At 52.5% G+C, this 21,630-nt stretch overlaps 1 protein-coding gene across 5 annotated transcripts in view; it reads right to left on the bottom strand.

Moving 5' to 3' along the window:
- The window catches only part of MLPH (melanophilin), a 71,624-nt gene that overhangs the window by 11,068 nt on the left and 38,926 nt on the right, over positions 1–21,630 (bottom strand). For 3 of the 5 annotated variants that reach the window (XM_035306128.3, XM_035306127.3, XM_035306130.3), the window contains exons 6-10: positions 20,996–21,115; positions 16,283–16,487; positions 14,308–14,447; positions 8,112–8,195; positions 103–288 (exon numbers count right to left, since the gene is read on the bottom strand). In XM_035306128.3, the coding sequence (XP_035162019.1) occupies positions 103–288; positions 8,112–8,195; positions 14,308–14,447; positions 16,283–16,487; positions 20,996–21,115 (735 nt within the window). The remainder of the gene's footprint in view (positions 1–102; positions 289–8,111; positions 8,196–14,307; positions 14,448–16,282; positions 16,488–20,995; positions 21,116–21,630) is intronic. The other 2 variants (XM_035306129.3, XM_035306131.3) reach the window with 1 other exon arrangement.

Genomic DNA, 21,630 nt, shown 5'->3' with positions numbered 1-21,630 from the left:
CCCATGCAGTGGCTGCCTCTCTGGGGAGGGTGGTGGCTACCTGGAACTGTCCTTTCTTGCCCCCCTGCAGGGTCCTGCTGAGACCCCTGGGGGTGGTCTTACCTCTGAGTCTGCATGGGGGAGGGTCCCAACTGAGGTGCCCCTGTCGGGCTCTGCCTTTTCGTCCTTGGTCTCCTCTTCCTCAGACGAGGGCCCCTCATCACTGACGTTGCTGGTCAGCTCCTCCAGCTTCCTCCTCAGGGTCTCCTCCTCCACATCAGCCTCCGTGTGCACTCCAGCACCTACACCCTGACAGAACAAGCCAGTGAGTTTGTATTCGGCTCATCATCTGGAGCCGTGGAGCTCAAGGGTTGGCTCTGGGAGGTGGGCCTGGGCCCAGCACCCCTGGGGTTCCTGCTGAGCTCGGGCTGCCTCCCTTCTCCATGCAAGCTTGTCCACTGTGCCCCTCTGGGGCCCAGTCCCAGACTCCAGAAGCAGACTCTGCAGGACGGGGCTTCCTAGGGAAAGATGCCCACCACCTCTAGCTAAGATCCTCTCATCCCTTACATCTAAGGGTGCCTCTTGTGTATTCCAGGTGGATGTCCTTACTCTGTGGATGGGGAGAGGGGCATGGAGTCATGTCCTTACTCTATGGATGGGGAGAGGATTGTGGAGTCATGTCCTTACTCTATGGATGGGGAGAGGGGCATGGAGTCATGGCTCTTTGCCCACTGTCTCTCAGGGAAATGCACAGCTGGCTTTGGATGGTCCAGTACCAGGAGCTGTACCTTCCCACAGTCTGGCCAAGGACTGACTTAGCAGCTGCTGCTGGTCAGTTCTCTGTGTCACATGGCTCCCAATCACATAAAAGCAGCGCTGGGCTGTGAGTGAGAAAGGGTCTCCTTCCACTGGCCGCCTTGTCTGTGTGCGGGAGGAAGGGAGGCTAAGGGTAGGCTTTGTCTGTTGTGGACGCCAGCCTTTCAGGAAGGGTTTGATGTGCCAGCTCTGAGAGGGCAACAGAATTAAGTGATAAAAACACAAAATCATCCCAATTGCCTCTTACAGCCATAACAGTGCTAAGGCGTCTCGCTCTTTTTGGTGGAGGCAGCTCAACTCTTTAAAGCTCAGGCCAAGAGCCTTGCAGACATCCTGACTCGCCTTTTCCTCTCATCCCAAAGAGCCATTCCTGTGGGCTCTGCCTTTGCGAGGCTCCCCGGACATGCCTGTCTCATTTCACTTTGTTACTCTACCCGGTCCTACCACCACCTTCTCCCAGCCGGCCCTGCTGCCTCACTCCCACTCCACAGCCTGTTCTCAGGACAGCCAGAGCAACCCCGTGCCCTCAGCCAGCTGTCTTCTGCTCAAGCCTCCCCAACTCCATAGTAAAGGCAGAGCCTGGGAGGCTCCATCTTGTCTGACGCCGGCACGAGGCCCAGCTCCGGCCTCTCTGCTCCCAGGCCTGCCTCTGTCTCACCCATCCTGGCCACGCTGTCTCCTGCAGGTGCTCCCTCCTTGGGACTGTAGAAGGGCTGCCACACTCCATCCTAGACAGCCACACGGCAGTTCTGGCACCTCTGCCAGCTCTTCGGGCAAATCTCACGCTCAGTGGGGGCATCTCATTTGAAATGGCAGCCTCGCCCCAGGGACCTTCTGCCTCGATTGATTCTTCTCTACCTTCCTCCACCTCCTGACCTGTGTTCCAATTGTTGGGTTGTGAAGGAAACCAAAATATGCCACCCCAGAATGGACTTCTGGGACATATTTCCGGGTGTTTATTCAGAGAAGCTGCAGACAGGATTGCCTTGAAAAGCTGTCTTTTTTGGTGGTGGTGGGGATTTCATCTGTGGAGGAAAGCTACAGGGGTGAGCTGAGCACCAGGCAGATGGGCTTTCTCTGTACCTTAAAAGGACACTGATGCCTGACACTTACAGGTGCGACAGGGACGCTGACAGTATGGGCTGCTGCCGGTTCTTACACGTGCGACAGGGACGCTGACAGTATGGGCTGCTGCCAGTTCTTACACGTGTGACAGGGACGCTGACAGTATGGGCTGCTGCCGGTTCTTACACGTGCGACAGGGACGCTGACAGTACGGGCTGCTGCCTGACACTTACACGTGTGACAGGGACGCTGACAGTACGGGCTGCTGCCGGTTCTTACACGTGTGACAGGGACGCTGACAGTATGGGCTGCTGCCTGACACTTACACGTGTGACAGGGACGCTGCCAGTACGGGCTGCTGCCGGTTCTTACACGTGTGACAGGGACGCTGACAGTATGGGCTGCTGCCTGACACTTACACGTGCGACAGGGACGCTGCCAGTACGGGCTGCTGCCTGACACTTACACGTGCGACAGGGACGCTGACAGTACGGGCTGCTGCCTGACACTTACACGTGCAACAGGGACGCTGCCAGTACGGGCTGCTGCCGGTTCTTACACGTGTGACAGGGACGCTGACAGTACGGGCTGCTGCCTGACACTTACACGTGTGACAGGGACGCTGACAGTATGGGCTGCTGCCTGACACTTACACGTGTGACAGGGACGCTGACAGTACGGGCTGCTGCTGGTTCTTACACGTGTGACAGGGACGCTGACAGTACGGGCTGCTGCCTGACACTTACACGTGTGACAGGGACGCTGACAGTATGGGCTGCTGCTGGTTCTTACACGTGTGACAGGGACGCTGACAGTATGGGCTGCTGCCTGACACTTACACGTGTGACAGGGACGCTGACAGTACGGGCTGCTGTCTGACACTTACACGTGTGACAGGGACGCTGACAGTACGGGCTGCTGCCTGACACTTACACGTGCGACAGGGACGCTGACAGTACGGGCTGCTGCCTGACACTTACACGTGTGACAGGGACGCTGACAGTACGGGCTGCTGCCGGTTCTTACACGTGTGACAGGGACGCTGACAGTACGGGCTGCTGCCTGACACTTACACGTGTGACAGGGATGCTGACAGTACGGGCTGCTGCCTGACACTTACACGTGTGACAGGGACGCTGACAGTACGGGCTGCTGCCAGTTCTTACACGTGTGACAGGGATGCTGACAGTATGGGCTGCTGCCTGACACACGTGTGACAGGGACGCTGACAGTACGGGCTGCTGCCGGTTCTTACACGTGTGACAGGGACGCTGACAGTACGGGCTGCTGCCTGACACTTACACGTGTGACAGGGATGCTGACAGTACGGGCTGCTGCCTGACACTTACACGTGTGACAGGGACGCTGACAGTACGGGCTGCTGCCAGTTCTTACACGTGTGACAGGGATGCTGACAGTATGGGCTGCTGCCTGACACACGTGTGACAGGGACGCTGACAGTACGGGCTGCTGCCGGTTCTTACACGTGTGACAGGGACGCTGACAGTACGGGCTGCTGCCTGACACTTACACGTGTGACAGGGATGCTGACAGTACGGGCTGCTGCCTGACACTTACACGTGTGACAGGGACGCTGACAGTACGGGCTGCTGCCAGTTCTTACACGTGTGACAGGGATGCTGACAGTATGGGCTGCTGCCTGACACACGTGTGACAGGGACGCTGACAGTACGGGCTGCTGCCGGTTCTTACACGTGTGACAGGGACGCTGACAGTACGGGCTGCTGCCTGACACTTACACGTGTGACAGGGATGCTGACAGTACGGGCTGCTGCCTGACACTTACACGTGTGACAGGGACGCTGACAGTACGGGCTGCTGCCAGTTCTTACACGTGTGACAGGGATGCTGACAGTATGGGCTGCTGCCTGACACACGTGTGACAGGGACGCTGACAGTACGGGCTGCTGCCGGTTCTTACACGTGTGACAGGGACGCTGACAGTACGGGCTGCTGCCTGACACTTACACGTGTGACAGGGATGCTGACAGTACGGGCTGCTGCCTGACACTTACACGTGTGACAGGGACGCTGACAGTACGGGCTGCTGCCTGACACACGTGTGACAGGGACGCTGACAGTATGGGCTGCTGCCTGACACTTACACGTGTGACAGGGACGCTGACAGTACGGGCTGCTGCCGGTTCTTCAAGGGCAGCTCCAGGTTACTCCAGCGATTTTTAACTGCATAAGCAGAGGCCCTTCCTCTCCTCGCCCTCCCGTGACCCTGTCCCCACTGTAACCCCTCAGGAAGCCCCAAGCCCCGTCCATCCTGACGCCGTGGGTGTAAACCTCAGTCATCTGTCCCTGCTTTGAGCCCTGCCTTTGCAGGACTGCCATGTTCATGTGCACAGTAACACACGGTCGGCCTTTTCCCTGGGACCCTGTCTATGATGAGTTCCCTTCAGCAGATGCGGGCCCCCCTCCCGAGGGAAAGCTGGACATTCCTGCAGATGAGTGTTTCCTGCCTCCCGAGTGGAAGGCAAACCCCACAAGGCCTGCGTTCTTGTTGACTTTGCTCACGGCCACCTTCCCAGCATCAGGAGCCGGTGCCGGGGGCAGAGTGGCTCCCTGTGTCTCCCGACTCTTCCCAGGTGATGAAGGCACACAATTAGCATCATGGGCAGGAAGACAGGGCTCATTCCCTTGTCTGCTCGTTCACCTGTTCATTCACTCATCCATCCCACAATCTGAAGGCTTTGCCCTGGTCCCATGAAGTCAACTTTGAAGTGTGAGGCCAGGGCCTCGAGGAGATGCCACCTGAGGAGTTTTAGTGCCACCTTTTGTCCCTTCCTCTGGGAGATGCCCCCTCCACTGACACTGGGGGCTGGGAGGGAGAGAGGGAGGGCAGGTGCCTCCAGGCCACGGCGCCCCCAGGCGGCATCGATCCCTCCCTCACCCGCCAAGCTGAGGATATTGCACACGATCATTTAATTTTCTATTTGGATGAAACCTATTGAGACAGATCGACAGGTCTTGCTGCCTGGGGCCTCACAGACAAACACCAAGGGGATGATTAGATTGAGTCAATGAAGAAGCTGCATGCTTCAGCCAGGATGCTTCTCCATGAGGCTCCACTTTCCTGACAAGGTCACAGAGGCCCTCAGTGGAAAGATCGGCAGTGACATTCAGCCTGTAAATGCTATTGGGCCTGATAGGAGCTGAACTTTGTCCCAGAGTGCATGGGGCTGAGAAACTGCAGAATCCCCACGAGGAATGGAAGCCCAGGGTCTGTCAGGCAGGACGCATCAGAGTGACAGGGTGAGGGGGTGGGAGCTGGGGGATGCCTGGGAGAGGCAGGGATTGTCTTTGCTTTGTAAGCCTGTAAATTGACACACATACCACATGCACACATATACACATGTGCATATGGAAAACACATGACAACATGTGTGTGTGACAAGGACAAGGACTTGAACCAGCATGACAGGACATAGCCAGGGCAACTAACCTGTCCTTGTTTGCCAGGGATTTCCAGGTGCAAGTCTTACGAGCCCCAGCCAGGACGCTGGCTGCCCCAGATCCAGCCTCGCAAGGTGGAGGGCCTGCTGCCACTCAGGCCCAGCTCCTTGACGGCCCAGAGAGGCATGCCTGCAAGCGGCGTCCCCTCATGGGGAGTGTGCGGGCAGCGTAGGTCACATGTGGAGTCTGTGACTTCTGACTTACTTGTCCCTGGGCTGAGATTTGTATGAGCAAAAGGCCAAAGCCAGGAGGCACCAGCAAGAGCCAGAGCGAGGGTGGCCACCCTTTCCCTCCACAAGGGTAATCTGGTTCTGGGTGGCTGCAGCCAGGGCCAGGCAGGCCGCAGGGCAGTGGGTCCTGGGTGCTGCTGAGGGACCAGCAGGGAGGGGAAGGAGTTGGGCAGGAAGGGGGTGAAGGAGGTGAGTGACAGATCTCCAGTATCCACCTGAGAGGCAGAGCCGGGGCCCGAGTGGGACCTGGGGCAGTGTTCAGCAGAGTCCTGGGGGTGGTCTGGGGGCTGGATGGGTGGATGTGGGCCATGGGGTCCAATGGGGTTCTGGAGCTTGTGTTGGGGCCACTCTGACTCCAGTGCAGGTGAGGGTCCTTCCAGAGGCACCCCGAGGGGAGGAACGCTCTTCCCAACCTCCCCTTGCTTTCAGCCAGCCAGGGATGGGCTGAGTCTCACTCCTGAGAGCCTGGGCCTCAGTTTCCTCATCTATAAACTAGGGACAGACATGTCTACTTTGCAGAGGTATTGCAGGATTAAACGAAATTATGGCACATGGTCAGCCTGGCCCTGGCGACCCATTAAGGCTTACGGCACAGCACTCCATCCCCCTGTAGATAAAGGCAGCTGCGGTCCCTGCTGGACACAGGGCATGTGGGCTGGGCCTCCATCTCCCTCCACTTTGGCCAGGGTCAGAGTCTGTGCAGAGGTAGCCTCTGCAGCGTAACTTGGGGCCTGTGTGCTCTGCTCCCCACTTGGTCTCATTCCCCCAGCCTGAGCTCCACCCTGATCTGCTTCTCTGCAGTCTTGGCCCCAAGAAAAATGAGCAGCTGCAAGGAGCGTCCTGTGGAGTTAAGTCATTCACACCTAACAGCTGCTGGAACTTTAAATCGCCGGCAGCCCTGAGAGCAGCTCTGTGGCCTGAATCAAGCAGCATGCAGCTTCAGTTTCTGCTTTTTCCTGTAGACGATTAGGAAAGACTGAGAGACGCCAGAGATGAGACCCCCTCGAGATCATTACCCCTACCCATGGAGTGTTCAAGCTGTCTTCCTCAGAATTAGTAAACTGCAACCTACAAACTGCTACAATAGAATTACAGGCTTTGTATGAAAAATGCTGTAACACTGAGAAACTTCTGGTTCTGCCCATGTAAATGAAACTTTAAATTCTCGACTTTGGAGCACTGACCCCATTCCTTTGGAGTCTGTGTGGCCCAGAAGGCTACCCTCAAACTTTGTGCTCCAATGAACTCAATACTTAATCATATTTTCTGAATCTCCTTATCTCAGTGTCCAGGTGCTAGATGTGTGGCTGTAACTCAGCTGGAATGGAGGACTGGGCCCCCGCTCCATCTGCACTCCCAGCTGTCTATCTGCCTGTCTCTCAGACACAAAAGCACATACACACACATGCATGCACACTCTTGCAGCAGGCCGTGGATTTTTTTTTTTTTTTTGAGACAGAGTTTCGCTCTTGTTACCCAGGCTGGAGTGCAATGGTGCGATCTCGGCTCACTGCAACCTCTGCCTCCTGGGTTCAGGCAATTCTCCTGCCTCAGCCTCCTGAGTAGCTGGGATTACAGGCATGCGCCACCATGCCCAGCTAATTTTTTGTATTTTGAGTAGAGACGGGGTTTCACCATGTTGACCAGGATGGTCTCGATCTCTTGACCTCGTGATTCACCCACCTCAGCCTCCCAAAGTGCTGGGATTACAGGCTTGAGCCACCACGCCTGGCCCGTGGTTTGTTTTATTTGCTCCCCATTAGGTTGCCTTGGTGTGCTGTTGTGGTATCAATGTGTCCCCTAAAGTTCATGTCTTGGGAACTCAATCCTCAGTGCTATAGTGTTGAGAGCTGGGGCCTTCAAGAGGTAAAGGCCTGTGCCTTCATCAATGGATTAATATCATTACTGAAGGAATGAATTTGTTATTCATTCCAGGGTGGTTATAAAAGAGTGTTCGGTCCTGCCTTGCTTTCTGTCTCTCCTGTGCTCTGTCACCATGTGCCACGTGGTGACACAGCAAGAAGGCCCTCACCAGATGCCACCCCTTGATCTTAGATTTCTCAGTTCTCCAGAACCATGAGCCACATACATTTCTGCTCATTATAAATTGCCCAGTCTGTGGTGTTTTGTTACAGCTGCATATAGCAGACTAAGCTGTGCTGATCACACATTCCCAAACGTGGTGCAGAGGGAGACTCCCTCCTGCTTTGGTTGCTGGATCTCAGAGCTGCTGGGCCAAGCAAGTTTCCTCCTATCTCCAGTTATGTCCACCGGGAAGGCTGCTACACCTGTGCACCCTCCAAGCTGTCTCTAATTCAAGCTCTGGGTATGAGGGGTGGTGGCCTGAATGCGACAGACGGCTTCACTCAGGATATGTGGTAGGAATCACCTGGCCCTCTGAACACTGCACACAGAACTCAAGCTTACAAACAGCAAAATCTCAAGAAACTCTTCTCCCAAAAGCCCATGTCACACCTCAGCCTCCTTTAACTAAGGAGCTGTGGGGGCTCTTTCTCCTTGCCCAGCCCCTGGTGTTACCTTGGCCAAGGGAGGCACAACTGTGTTTTCCAGGTGGGTCAGCAGGCATTCCACAGCTGAAATACGCTTATTCAGCTCAAAGATCTGCAGCAGAAGGAGAGAAACAGTGGGCAGAAGACCCCTGGCTCCCACAAGCAAGACTCTGGCACCCACCACCTCAGAAGCACCAAATTCCCAAGAAGTGGAAGGAGAGTTAAGGCCACCAGCTGTGACTTGGCCTGGGAAGGTTAACCGTGAAGCCTATTTCTGATACCAAGAGTTCTGGAACACCAAGCAAAATCTTGGAACGAAACCAAGAGAGGGGAGAGTGGGGAGGGTGAAAGCGGCAGGACAGCAGCTGAGTTCAGCAGGACAAGGAGCTGAATCTGGATGGTTGTGATGGTGTCATCACTGTGGACAGCCACTGTCACCACCAATACTGAGCAGCACAGGAAGACATCAGTTAATTATGCCACAGTGATCAAACTCACTCATTAGCCAGCAAGAGCCTTGGGTCGCTCGTGGGCTGGGAGGCAAGGCCCTTCAGGTGACAACCTAAATGGACCAGAAGTACGACTTGCTCATCCCTTGAGTCACCAGACTCTTGAGTCAACCAAAGTCTATTAGCTCCCAGACGGAGACATGGGAAATCAATTTCCTAGTTTTCCTCCTTGCCCAGCAGATGCATCTTTCCTGCCATTATCTCATATACGGCTCACCTGGCTTTAAAAGAGGGAAGCGGTGCTTGTGGAGTGTTAAGATGCTTTTGCACCGTTTGGTCCGTAATCACTTTAATCTTTACAGCACCAAGGGCTTTGAGGGGGCAAATCTGCCTGAAGAGCATGCTTGGCTGAGAAACGTCAACACTAGGGTTTTGATTAGACCTTGGCCCACGCCTGAGGAGCCACTGGTAACTGAGTCATGAGATTCAGAAAATATGAGGAAGTGTGAATATACCAAGTTTATCAGAATGAAAGCTTGACAGTGGCCACCCCGAAACACGGGCTCCAAACAGATGGGGTCCAAAGAAGACTAGTGGTTTCACTTACGTAGAAATTTTAGCAGGATCACAACGTTGCAGAGGAACAGTGATCTGGGGGGCCTCTCTTGAGGCCTCTGTTCCTGTTGAGCATCTGCAGAAGCAGAGATCAATACTCTGGGGAGAGAGCGCTCAGCAGACAACCTCTGTCTCCCAGAAGCGGTAGGCTTGGCACAGATGGGGACTCAGGAGAGGGCAACAGCCCCCCAGCCAGCACCTGACACCATTGCTGGGAAATGTTACATCCAGAGTGGAAGAGATGGGGAAATGCCACGAGGAGAAAGTGGCAGCAGGGTGGAGGATGCCGGGGCTGGGGGAGGTGGGCAGGAGCTAAAGGTGGGTGGGGGCAGCTGGGAGCCAGGGAGAGGCCAGCAGGGAAGAGTGGGAAGTGAGCTCAGCACCCTGCTTTCTGACAAGGCCCTGGCAGCGTCAGGCTCCTTCGCCGAGGAGGTGACAGCACAGACACAATAAGTATGATGCCACCCTGGCTCCGGGAGCACTGGGCCCCTTTCAAACAAGACCACAGTGCAGATACAGCAGCTCCTTCGCTACTCCTGAGTGCCCAATTGGTGTGGGGGTGAATGTAAGCATGCTGGCAAAATCAGGTGCTCATTCCACCTGTTGAAAATAGAGAAACGACTTCTCCCCACTGCCCCCTTTCTTTCAGAGCTCCTTTCTCTGCTTTTTCCAAATACGTGTAAATCTTTATAAAGGCGAAAAAGCCTCTCTCCAGTCTCAAAACTCGACCTGGGAACTGTGTTTTTGAAACGGAAACATCCCTGGAGATAACCCTAGCTCCGGGATCCCAAGAGGGGGTTAAGAGGCTAACTCCTACCTTTTTTCCCTCCTTTAAATAATTAGGACCAAACAGCATCAGAGATAAGGGTCCCCCAGGTCACTGTTCCTCTGTAAGGCTGTGATCCTGCCAAAATTTCCACGTAGATGAGACCTTCACTAGTCCACTTTGGACCCCGCTTGTTTGGAGTCCGTCTTTCCGAGCGGGCACTCTCAAGCCTTCGTTCTGATAAACTTGACATATTAATACTTACTCCTATTTTCTGAATCTCATTATTTAGGGTTGACAAAGTAAATACGAGTTAATAGGAACACACAAAGAGAAACAATTCCAGAGGCAGGATATACAAACATGAACTTGAGAATCGTTCCAAGCAGGTATAAAGGATAATTGGTTTCCGCAGGATTCATACCATGATGTGTATTTTACTAAAGGCTAATAAGTTGCTAAATTAAAGGTTTACTGAAAATAGACAACTTGATTCTCATCTTCATCCCATTGTTTTCAGACTAGGAAGCTGGAAGATGCTCAGCCAGCCACAGATCTGCCCCAGGTCTCTACCTGGCCACATGGAGGAAGTCTCTACTCTGGCCACTCCTGGGGAGGTCTCTATCCTGGGCACACCGGAGAGGTCTCTATTGTGGGCATACTGGGGAGGACGCCATCCTGTCCTCACCAGAGAGTTCTCTATTCTGGCCACCGTGGTCCTCCACTGTCCCCTGCAGCCATAGGTCCCCAGATGAACTTGGCTGAGTCGGCTCTTCCCCTTTTCTCAGAATAACTGTAGAATGTGCCACAAAAGCCACTTCCTGATATCAGGAAGAGCTGTGTGTGCTGTCCAGAGCCCAGGCCCTAGAACTGGATTCCTCTGGCCCAGTGATCCCAGTTTCCCAGGTCTCTATCCTGGCCACCCTAGTCCTCTACTGTTCGCTGCAGCCACAGGTCCCTGGATGGACTAGGCTGAGTCGGCTTTCTGGGATCCCCCAGCTGCCGCATGAGGTGGGGCACTTGCTCCGAGACTCCACCTTTCCTGCAGCTTCCAAGTCCTCTCAGGACACAGACACGGCAGGGGCCAAGCCAGCCACTCCCTGATTTGAATCAAAGGACACTTCCTTGCATCAGGGCCTTGCTTGCTGTTACATGAAAGGAGTCGTGGGCCTCAGGAGGTGAAGCGACCATAAGCGGTCTTCACGCAGGCCTTCTCAGGGCCTTCATGCCTGGCTCTGATGGGGCAAGCGTGCTTCTTTCGGAGACTAAGTGGGCGTTCAAGGAAGTTGGTGCAGGAGAAACTTTCAGACCAGGGCTGAGGAAGCTTCTAAATGACAGTACAGTAAAAAGCCAGCCGAGGGCACTGACTCCAGAGAGACGCCCACGCCGAGTTCAGAAACTGCACGCCTCTGTCCTGTGGACACTAGCCCAATCTAGAACCCAAACCCCTAGGATTTCCCGTAGGGCCATGCTAGAAAGACTCTTTGTGAAATTCTGGTGCTCATTTTCAGCAGGTCATTTCTCTGGGTGCAGAAGCGAAGTGACAAGAGGCTGGAAGACCCCTCACTTACCATGCGTGTGAAGGTCCGGCCCTGTGAGAACAGCCACAGGACAGATTTCCTGTGGGATGGGGGCTCAGAAAAGCCTGGGGCCACTGGGTCTTTTTCTCCTGTTGCCCACTCCTGAGCCAGTGCTGGCCTAGTGACTGCCTTGGGGCGGGGGTCTGCAGCCCTGTGGCTGTAGAGCTGGCCAATGCTTCATGTCGGGTAGTCCTGTGCACTAAAGGGCCAGGGCGCTGGAGAAACCCTGGACCCTGCACAACAGCCTCCTTGTGCCCCGCCCAGCTCGCCTGCCCCTCAAGAACCCCTGCCTCCTTGCTGCTTCCAGGCCTTTCCTGACAAGGCTCAGCATTCACTCAGCCGCCCTCCTGGCAGCCCAGAGCCCACGGGCCCTGAAGGGAAGCTCCACAGAAGCATTCCCTTTCCCAGATCTCCCAGGAGGAGGGAGGAGGGGCTCTGTGCCAGGCACCACCATGCCCACGGAGCTAGACCTACACTCATCCAGGCTCCAGAAGATGTGCCTGAGACCAGCCTTGGTGATGCTGTGGTTTCTGTCTCCATTCAGAGCGAGGCCACTCCCCCTTCTCTGGGTTTCGTGCCTCTAGGGTCGTTAGTTACAGAACAGCCCCCCACCCCATGATTACAATGCTGGGGTCAAGGCTCTATCGGAGACATGAATAGCCTGTGTCTTTCTTTGCCTTAAACAATCTAGTGGTCATGATGTTCTCAGACGAAACAATATTGCCTTTCTCCCAGTAACATGAACTTGCTCAAATAGAAATCAGCTGACTCAACAGAATCATCTAAATGCAGTGAGGGGAACTCAGGGTACTTAAATAAATCTTGTGATGAATTATTTCATAAGCCAGTGTCTACAGTGTGAGTGATTCTACTCATTTAACAGGTGTTAAGTATTATGAGCAGTTTCTTAATGTCTATATAAAGCCTGCTAAGGGGCTGGGTGCGGCAGCTCACGCCTGCAATCCCAACACTTTGGGAGGCCGAGGTGGGTAGATCACTTGAGGTCAAGAGTTCGAGACCAGCCTGGCCAACATGGTAAAACCCCATTTCTACTAAAAATACAAAAGTTAGCAGGGTGTGGTGGCAGGTGCCTGTAATGCCACCTAATCAGGAGGCTGAGGCAGGAGACTTGCTTGAACCCAGGAGGTAGAGGTTGCAGTGAGCTAAGATGGCACCACTGCACTCCAGCCTGGGCAGCAGAGTAAGGCTGCTAAGCCTAAGAGTGAGCTAAGTCTCGCTCTTTTATTTTTAAAAATAAAACCTAAGGGTTTCACATACCTGACAGATTATTTCCTCCTCTTGTAAAATATATAATACTTGATTGAGTATAAAATATGTATTTTCATGAAAAGGAATGAAGCACTCATATATGCTACAGCATGGACGGATCTGGAGAGCATTCTGCTTAGTGAAAGGAGCCAGTAACAACAGGCCAGATGTCCTCTGTGAGTCCATTTGCAGGAAATGTCCAGAATAGACAAAGCCATGGAGACAGAAGGAAGACTGCTGGAGGAGGCTGGGGCAAGGGGGAGTAATTGGTTAATGGGTGTGGGATTCTTCGGGGGGTGAATTAGAGGTGGTGGTTACACAACACTATAAATGTACTGTCAATGAACTGTATACCTCAAAAGTTAATTTTTTGGCTGGGTGTGGTGGCCTACACCTGTAATCTCAGCACTTAGGGAGGCCAAGATGGGTGAGGCACCTGAGGTTAGGAGTTTGAGGCCAGCCTGGCCAGTAGGGCAAAACTCTGTCTCTACCAAAAATACAAAAATTAGCTGGGTGTGGTGGGGCACACCTGTATTCCTAGCTACTTGGGAGGCTGAGGAGGGAGAATTGCTTGAACCCGGGCAGTGGAGTTTGCAGTGAGCTGAGATGGCACCATTGCATTCCAGCCTGGGCCACAGAGTAAGACTACGTCTCAAAAAAACTAAAATCAAAAAACAAAACTAAAAAATAATTTTGAAGACTAAAGATGATTTATTTTCTCCTAAGTTCCATAAAATGTGTTACTTCTTTCAAATTTTTAAATTATAAAATACTATATTAAAAATTTATCCTTTTAATCATTTTCAAGGTATTAGGTATATTCACATTGTTGTATAACTGTCACCCCCATCCGTGTCCAGAACTCCTTCATCCTGCAACACAGAGACTCTATGCCCATTCAGCACCAATGCCCCATCCCCCTGACCCAGCCCTGGTGACCACTATTACAGGTTCTGTCTATGAATTTGACTAAGAACCTCAGATAAGTGGAACCATACGGTTCCGTACAGGCTCTGTCCAAAGTGACCGGTTTACTTCACTTAGCATAATGTTCTCAAGGCTCATCCACAGTGTAGCATGTGTCAGCATCTCCTTCCTTTTCAGGGGTGAGTAATATTCCATGTTGTGTATGAGCTGTGTTTTGTTTACCTATTTATCTGTTGATGGAGGCTTGGGTTGCTTCCATCTTTTGGTTATTACAAAAAATGCTGCCATGAACACGGGGATACAAATGTCTTTTTCAGTCCCTGTTTTCCAGTTTTGGGGGCGTATACCAAGAAGTGGAACTGCTGGATCACATGGAAGCTCTATTTTAAATTGTATGGTTAATTATTATTAACCATCCCGAGATGGTTAATTTTCTGTTATGTGAATTCACTTCCATAAAAAATATTGTGATGACCTATCTCTGTTAAGTAGGCTTGCAGAATTTCATACTCTAAAGCACTGCAAGCTTTAATTTTTCTAAAGTGACTTGGTGTGGGGGGTGAAAAGACTCCACTCAAAAAAAAATGACAAGATGGAGGCCTTTCCAGCCACCGTTACCTGACTCTCAGAGGACGCCCGGCCTCTCCGCTTGGAATGATGGGGGGACGCCATGTGAGCCCAGATGCTTTCCTCGTCGGAGGTATCCACATCAGCCAAGTACTGCAGGGGCAGCTGCTCCTTCCTGATGACATTTGGCCCTTTGGAGAAAGAGCGGGTTTGAGTTACTTGGAGTGAAAAGCTGAAAGCCGATGGACGTGTTTAGTCCAGGGTAGAAAAATGAGAGCTTAAAGAAAATAAAGACATAATGATGTCCCTCTGATGTGACAGTAAGAATGGAGCAGATTCCAGGACCACACACAGAGATCTTCAGGAAAAAGAGAGGGCTTTGCCTGACACTGTGGGTGGGAGTTAAGAGTGGACATATTTTGCATGCTTGCAAAGCAAAGTACCAGGATTCCCAATTTCAAATTGCAAATAACGCCTGATTCCATCAGGATGAGATCATAAATGTATTGTTTTAAGCCACATTTTATGTTTGTGATAATTTGCTATTTAATCCCTATGACAATAGGGTGAGCTAGGTATTATTAACCCCTTTTGCACAATGAGGAAACGGAGGTGCCCAGAGGTTAAGCAATTTGTTCAGTCAGCATAGCATATCTCATTGAATCTCAGACTCTGCAGGTTGGATGTTGCACTATTAAGAGAGAGACAGTGGCCGGGTGTGGTGGCTCATGCCTGTAATCCCAGCACTTTGGGAGGCCAAGATGGGTGGATCACAAGGTCAAGAGATTGAGACCATCCTGGCCAACACGGTGAAACCCCGTCTCTACTAAAAATACAAAAAATTAGCTGGGCATGGTGGCGCATGCCTGTAATCCCAGCTACTCAGGAGGCTGAGGCAGGAGAATTGCCTGAACCCAGGAGGCAGAGGTTACAGTGAGCCGAGATTATGCTATTGCACTCCAGCCTGGCAACAGAGCAAGACTGTCTAAAAAAAAAAAAAGAGAGACAGTGCTGCCAATGAGACTCAAGCACACCCCTTTCTTACCACATTCGCTGTAAGATACTTGGCATTTGAGAGGTTGATATGTAAAAAGAATGTATGTGAGAACCAGTGAAGCAAACCGGCAGAGCCAGGCTCCAAGCTCAGAACTGCCTGCCCCCAAGGCACCTCTCCCAGCACGATGCAGGCTCTCGTGGTCTCTCCCCAGGCTGCCTCCTATCCACGGGCTCAGAGACATGAGATCACAGAGGAAGTAAAACTGCTGTCCAGGTCTGGATCCTGTGGTCTGGCCAAATCATTTATTCATTGTTTTTTGGGGAAAGTAGAGCCCTGCCTTCCTCCCAAAACCTCCAAGGTCCCTGTCAGCATGAGGGCCATGAGATTCTGGTCCCTTCAATACAATGAAGAGGGAAGCTGGAGAGTAGATTGCATCCCCACACGCAGCCACTGGCTGTGGCTGGGGGAAGCTGGCTGCTGCTGTGATCCTACTTTCTCCTGCTATGACAGGGCATGCGAACTCCTAGGCCCACGGCACACACACCCTCGGGTACCGGAAAAGAGAGATTTGGGGATTTCATTTCAAAGCAAAACTGACAACAAAGTTAAGCTAAGCAGATTTAGGTTCTCAGTGCTTAAAGATCTCCTGATAACAGCCTTGAGCCGACTCTGGGCTGGGGTGGTGGTGCCCAGATGCCCATCTTGCCCAGACCAGGATGGTCGGTCGGTTGAGCGGTGGTTCTAGTCATTTCAGGGAGGCCTGCATGTCCCCACCCCAAGCCGGCAGTAGTGAGCTGCGAGCTGGCCACCTCCTGGGCTGGAAGTTCTGAGAGTTACAGGGAAGCACACATCCCAGGGAGGGCAGGGGTCCACAGCACTTGTTGGGACTGCACGTCCCAGACAATCATGCCAAAGGAAGGGGTCTTTCACATCAGCCCATGTGTTGGCATAGGTCAGGGTGGTGAGGTTCTCAGTGACCCCCTCCTGCATGCCGAGCCCATTAGGAATACCCTGGCCAAGGGCACCTACCTAGTGCAGCAGCAGTCCCCAGGGCCAGCCCGTGGGAGCCTCCAGGCAGGGAGAGCTCAGCGAGGGCACCGTGTCCAGAAGGTGAGATGCGTGTCGGCTGCTCTTCTGGATGGAGATGGCACCCAGAGGCCCCAGCGTCCACCTCCTCCAGGCCCTCAGCCTTCTGGGGGACTGCCTTCTCTGAGCAGGACTCATCTGTGAGGGACTAAGCACACGGGCCGTCAGCCTCCTCTGGGATTTACTAGGAGGGGCCGCTGCCTGGAATGTGGGTCTTTCAATCCAAGCCCTGAGGCTTTCCAGTCATTTGACTGACCTACCACTAGACCCTCATCCACGCTGGTCCCCACTACTCAGTTGTCTTAAATTTCAAAGGCTGTGCCTGAAGCATGTATTGCCTATTTGTTGCCTACTGACTGCCCATTGCATACGTTCATGCAGTGTTGGGGCTCCCAACGACACCCTGGACCAGGCATGACACAAGGGGACCAAAACTCTTCTGACACAGCCTCAGGGGGCTCAGACTCACTCAGAGACCAAAGTCCGAGGCCGTGGGCAGGGAAGTTAATATTTTTGGGAGAAGGTTACATTGTTACTAACTAGGTACACCTTAATCTTTGACGATCAGAAGGGCAGGGGGGGCTTCCTGGCAGCTCCTCGGCTGTAATCTGGACATCCCTCCAGCAGAGGGGTCTCTGTGTTATGTCACTGTCTCCAAGGAAATGAGGTCCTGAGGGCTTCAAGAAGCGATATGCCACAGCGCCCCTCCAGTGTGACTGTGAGTGGGGGTGGGGGCCACAGGAAACGCACACTTAGGCCAGCCTCTAGTTAGAGCAGGACCTGTGGCCCGGAGACCACTTGGCTGCTGGCTTCCAGGATCCGCCCTGCTTCCCCCTCCTCCTGAAAGGGTTTTCAGACCAGCCTGGGAGACCCAGCCCCACCCCAGCTCTGGCTCAGCAGGGCCTGAGCCCAGGGGATGCCGGGAGTGGAGTTCAGGAGTTCACTATGAAGCCGGCCTTGGGCCTAGGCCTGGCTCAGAGCCCATAGTTACCTTTACTGCCTCCCTGTGAGTCCCATGCCTTCCACGGACAGCACCTATGATGATTAGTACTGAAAATTAAGGAGTATGGCTCACGGACTCCCTCCATCTTTGCTGTTCTGCAAATTCAAACTATGAGTGAGTCCATAGCTGAACCACATTACTCACCTGAGGTCTTCAAACCCTGCTCTTAATGACTTCTAAGGAATCTCACTAACCCTGCCTTCCCTCCACCATTAATCTAGTAGGAGAACTCTTTGTGACTATGGCTCATTCTCCTGATCTAATACCACCATTATGCTTTTAGGCCTTAGTCTACTAATGACAGCCCTCTACTCCCTAAATATGCTAATCATGATGCAATGAGGGACACTTACATATGACATTAACAGTATTAAACCTTCCTTTACATGAGAAAATACATTAATACTCATACATCCTGCGTTAATCCCGACACGTCCTGCGTTAATCCCGACACGTCCTGCGTTAATCCCGACACGTCCTGCGTTAACCCCGTGACGTCCTGCGTTAATCCCGTGACGTCCTGCGTTAATCCCGACACGTCCTGCGTTAATCCCGACACGTGCTGCGTTAATCCCGACACGTCCTGCGTTAACCCTGTGACGTCCTGCGTTAATCCTGACACGTCCTGCGTTAACCCTGTGACGTCCTGCGTTAATCCCGACACGTCCTGCATTAATACCGACACGTCCTGCGTTAATCCCGACACGTCCTGCGTTAATCCCGATATGTCCTGCATTAATACTCTTACATCCTGCGTTAATCCTGTTACGTCTTGCACCTCTCTTCCTATTGTCCTTAAACCCTAGAATTATTATGGGGCTTGCACGCTGTAGCTATAGTTTAATCAAAACATTACATTGTGGATCTAACAATAGATGCCTGCACTTCTTACCTACTGAGAAGTGTGCAGGAGCCGCAGACTCGCCCCCAAGCCTAACGACATGGCCTTCTCAGCTTTCAAAGGGTTAGAGTCATGCATTGGTCTCAGGAACCAAAAACACCGGTGCAACTCCAAATAAAAGTAACAAACGAAAGTATTCTACCCCTGCTGTAACAGCCCGAATCCCCTTAATCTTACCAATTGCTGTTACCTTAGCATGATGGCATGTGCCTTCATCATTGGTCTCAGCCCCACAACAATGTTCATATACACAGCCCAGGAAGTCATGATCTCCAACTGACATTGAATGACGGTCCAGAATCTCAAACTCACCAAGCTTCAAACTAGGCTCTTCTCCACAATGTCTGTCCCAGTGGCAGTCATCGTTACCTGATCTATTGTAGAATTCTCGATATATAAACTCGGACCCTAACATTAATCACTTTTTCAAATACTTATTTTCCTCATCACAATATTAATTCTGGTTACCACCAACAACTTCTTTCAGCTCGTTGTCAGATGAGAAGGTGTAACAATCATGTCATCTTACTAATTGGTGGACGAGCAGATGCTAAAAACACCACCCTCCAAGCCGTTCTGCACACCTGCACCGGCGATACTGGCTTTATCTTAGCTTCCTCCTGTTCTCCAACACCCGAAAATTCCAACAAACATTTATTCTAGACGCTACCCCCACTCCCTTCCATTAATTAGCTTTCTCTTAGCAGCAGCAGGAAAGTCAGCTCCGTTCAGCCTTCACCCTTGACTTCCATCGCCATGGAGGGCCCAACCCGAGTCTCAGCCCTGCTCCGCTCTAGCCCTATAGCTGGAGCAGGAGCTTTCCTGCTCATCCACTTCTACGCTTTAATAGAAGATAACCGATCAATCCAAACCTTTACAGTATGTCTGGGGGCTCTTATCATCTTATTTCCAGCAATCTATGCTCTAACGCAAAATGCCATCAAACCAGCTCGGCCTTATAATAGTCACAATGGCGTTAATCAGCCACACCTCCCATTCCTTTGCATCTGAACCCACGTGTTTTCAAAGCTATATTATTTATATATTCAGGGCCCATCATCCATAACCTCAATGATGAACAAGACAGAGGACTGTCCAAGACTTACCCCTCGCGTCCTCCCCACTCAGTGTCGCCTGCCCTGCACTTACAGGTTGGCCTTTCCGCACAGGCTTTTACTGTAAGGACCTGATCACGGAAACCGCAAACACATCGTGCCCCAACCGTTACTCTCATTGCCACCTCCTTAACAGCTGTCTCTAGCACCCTTATTGTTTTCTTTGCTCTAATCGGACAAGCTTGCTTCACCACTCTGGTTACTGTTAACGAAAATAACCCCTTCCTAATTAACTCGTTAAGCGGCTGACAGTCGGCAGCATCTTCGCGGATTCCTCATCACCGGCAGCATCCTGCTTCATCTTCCCAAGCAACCAGCCGCCCCTCCTGAAGCCCACAGCCCCAGGTGAACCACCTTAGGCTTCCTGCTAGCAACGGACCTTAATCTCACAACTAATCACCTTAAACTAAAATACCCGTTACAGACATTCAACTTCTCCAACACCCTAGGATTGTATTCAGCCGCAGTTCGCTGTACAACCCCCCACCCAAGCCTACTCACAAGCCGGAATCTGGCGTTACTTCTACTAGGCCTAATTTGGCTCGAGAAGTCTATACCAAGGGCCATCACACACACCCAAACTTCAGCCTCCATTACCCATTGCTGCGTCTGCTTGGAAAGGCCTCATTAAACTCTACTCTCTCTCTCTCTCTTTCTCTCTTTCTCTCTCTCTCACTCTCTCTCGACAGAGTCTTGCTCTGTTGCCAGGCTGGAGTGGTGCAATCTGGGCTCACTGCAACCTCTGCCTCCTGGGTTCAAGTGATTCTCCTGCCTCAGCCTCCCGAGCAGCTGAGACTATAGGCGCGTGCCACCACACCCAGCTAATGTTTGTATTTTTAGTAGAGACGGGGTTTCACTGTGTTAGCCATGATGGTCTCCATCTCCTGACCTTCTGATCTGCCAACCTTGGCCTCCCAAAGTGCTGGGATTATAGGCGTGAGCCACCGTGCCTGGCCTACTTTCTCTCTTTTTATATCCCATCCCTTCTAACTACTCCTAATTATCTGATCTATTATCCCAAGTAATTTCAATCGCAACATAGTAACAAATAATGATCAACCAGCAACTATCTCTAATCAGCACCTTGAATAGGTTCCTGGGACAAAGGCCACACAGCTAATGACTAAGGCAGCCACATGTCGTGTTCACCTGGATGGCTCCTACCATTGCCCTGTGTCCAGGTGTGATTATTAATAGTAGCCCGTATCATAGGACGGTCCTAGTTTGGGCAATAAAATGTATGTTCCCCTCCCACTAAGTTGAGATGCAGGCACAACGGCAGGCCCTGTCTGACTCTACCTCTGTCCTGCCCTCCTGAGTCTTAAGGGTTCTGCTGTATTTCTGTGCCAAGCACCAATCCCATCCCCTGGTCCCCCAGCTCATCTGCCCAGCCTCAGGGCCCTACATCGGCCCCTGCTTCTCCAAGCTGCCTCCTCAATATTTCCAGACATGCTAATTCTAGGGGAGTGTGAGGTCTCTGGATCCTGTTTCCCCACAACTGTCCCCATCCCTGTCATGCCTTGGGAGCCAGGTGGGACTGTGCGGCCATCAGACAGTGCTGTCCCTCATCCAAGGCCTGAGCACCTGCTGCCCAGGTTCCTGGGAGGGGAAGGGGAAAGACACGAGGACCCACTGACCTGCAGGCTGTCCATGGTTGCAGGGACTGAGGGCAGGTGCAGGGAGTGACCTTGAGGCTGACTGGAGTCATCTGAGTCTCCCTCGAAGTCGAAGTCATGGATGGAGAGGAGGCGCTTTTTCTTAGCAGGCACAAGACAGGGCAAGACTCAAGTCAGGGCTAGCTAGAGGGAGAGGACCGAGCACCCTGCACCTCCCCAACCCTGCACTCAGCCTCCAGGGTGGCGACACAGGCTCCTCTTCCAGCACATCCACCTCCTCCACTAGGAACAAACCCGACTGAGCCCGGAGAGGGAGCTGGTTGGTGCTCATGGTGCCCATCCCCGCCCCAGGACGCAGGATCTGCATCTCCAGAACCTTGGCTGACAGAAAGGAACACTGAGCTGAACCCCTGCCCCTGCCCAGGGGCCCCACCTTGGGGGCAGGTAGGCTGTTCCAGGGCTGGGAGAGGGGAGGATCCCTGGGGCTTTGGGTAAGGGGGGTGTGATGGGTAAGTGGGGCAGAGGTGGGCAAGCTCCTGAGAGTTCCTCATTCTTTAGATGCAAGAGCCTACATTTAGTTCTAAACCCCTCCCTCGGTATAATTATTTTGATCTTTAAAACTGATCTGTCATGTAGGGAATATTCCAGGCACTGGA

This window comes from Callithrix jacchus, chromosome 6 (assembly GCF_049354715.1).
Source record: "Callithrix jacchus isolate 240 chromosome 6, calJac240_pri, whole genome shotgun sequence".
Taxonomy (NCBI): domain Eukaryota; kingdom Metazoa; phylum Chordata; class Mammalia; order Primates; family Cebidae; genus Callithrix; species Callithrix jacchus.
The sequence above is the reverse complement of the archived record's forward strand: the minus strand, read 5'-3'. Positions and strand labels throughout refer to the sequence as shown.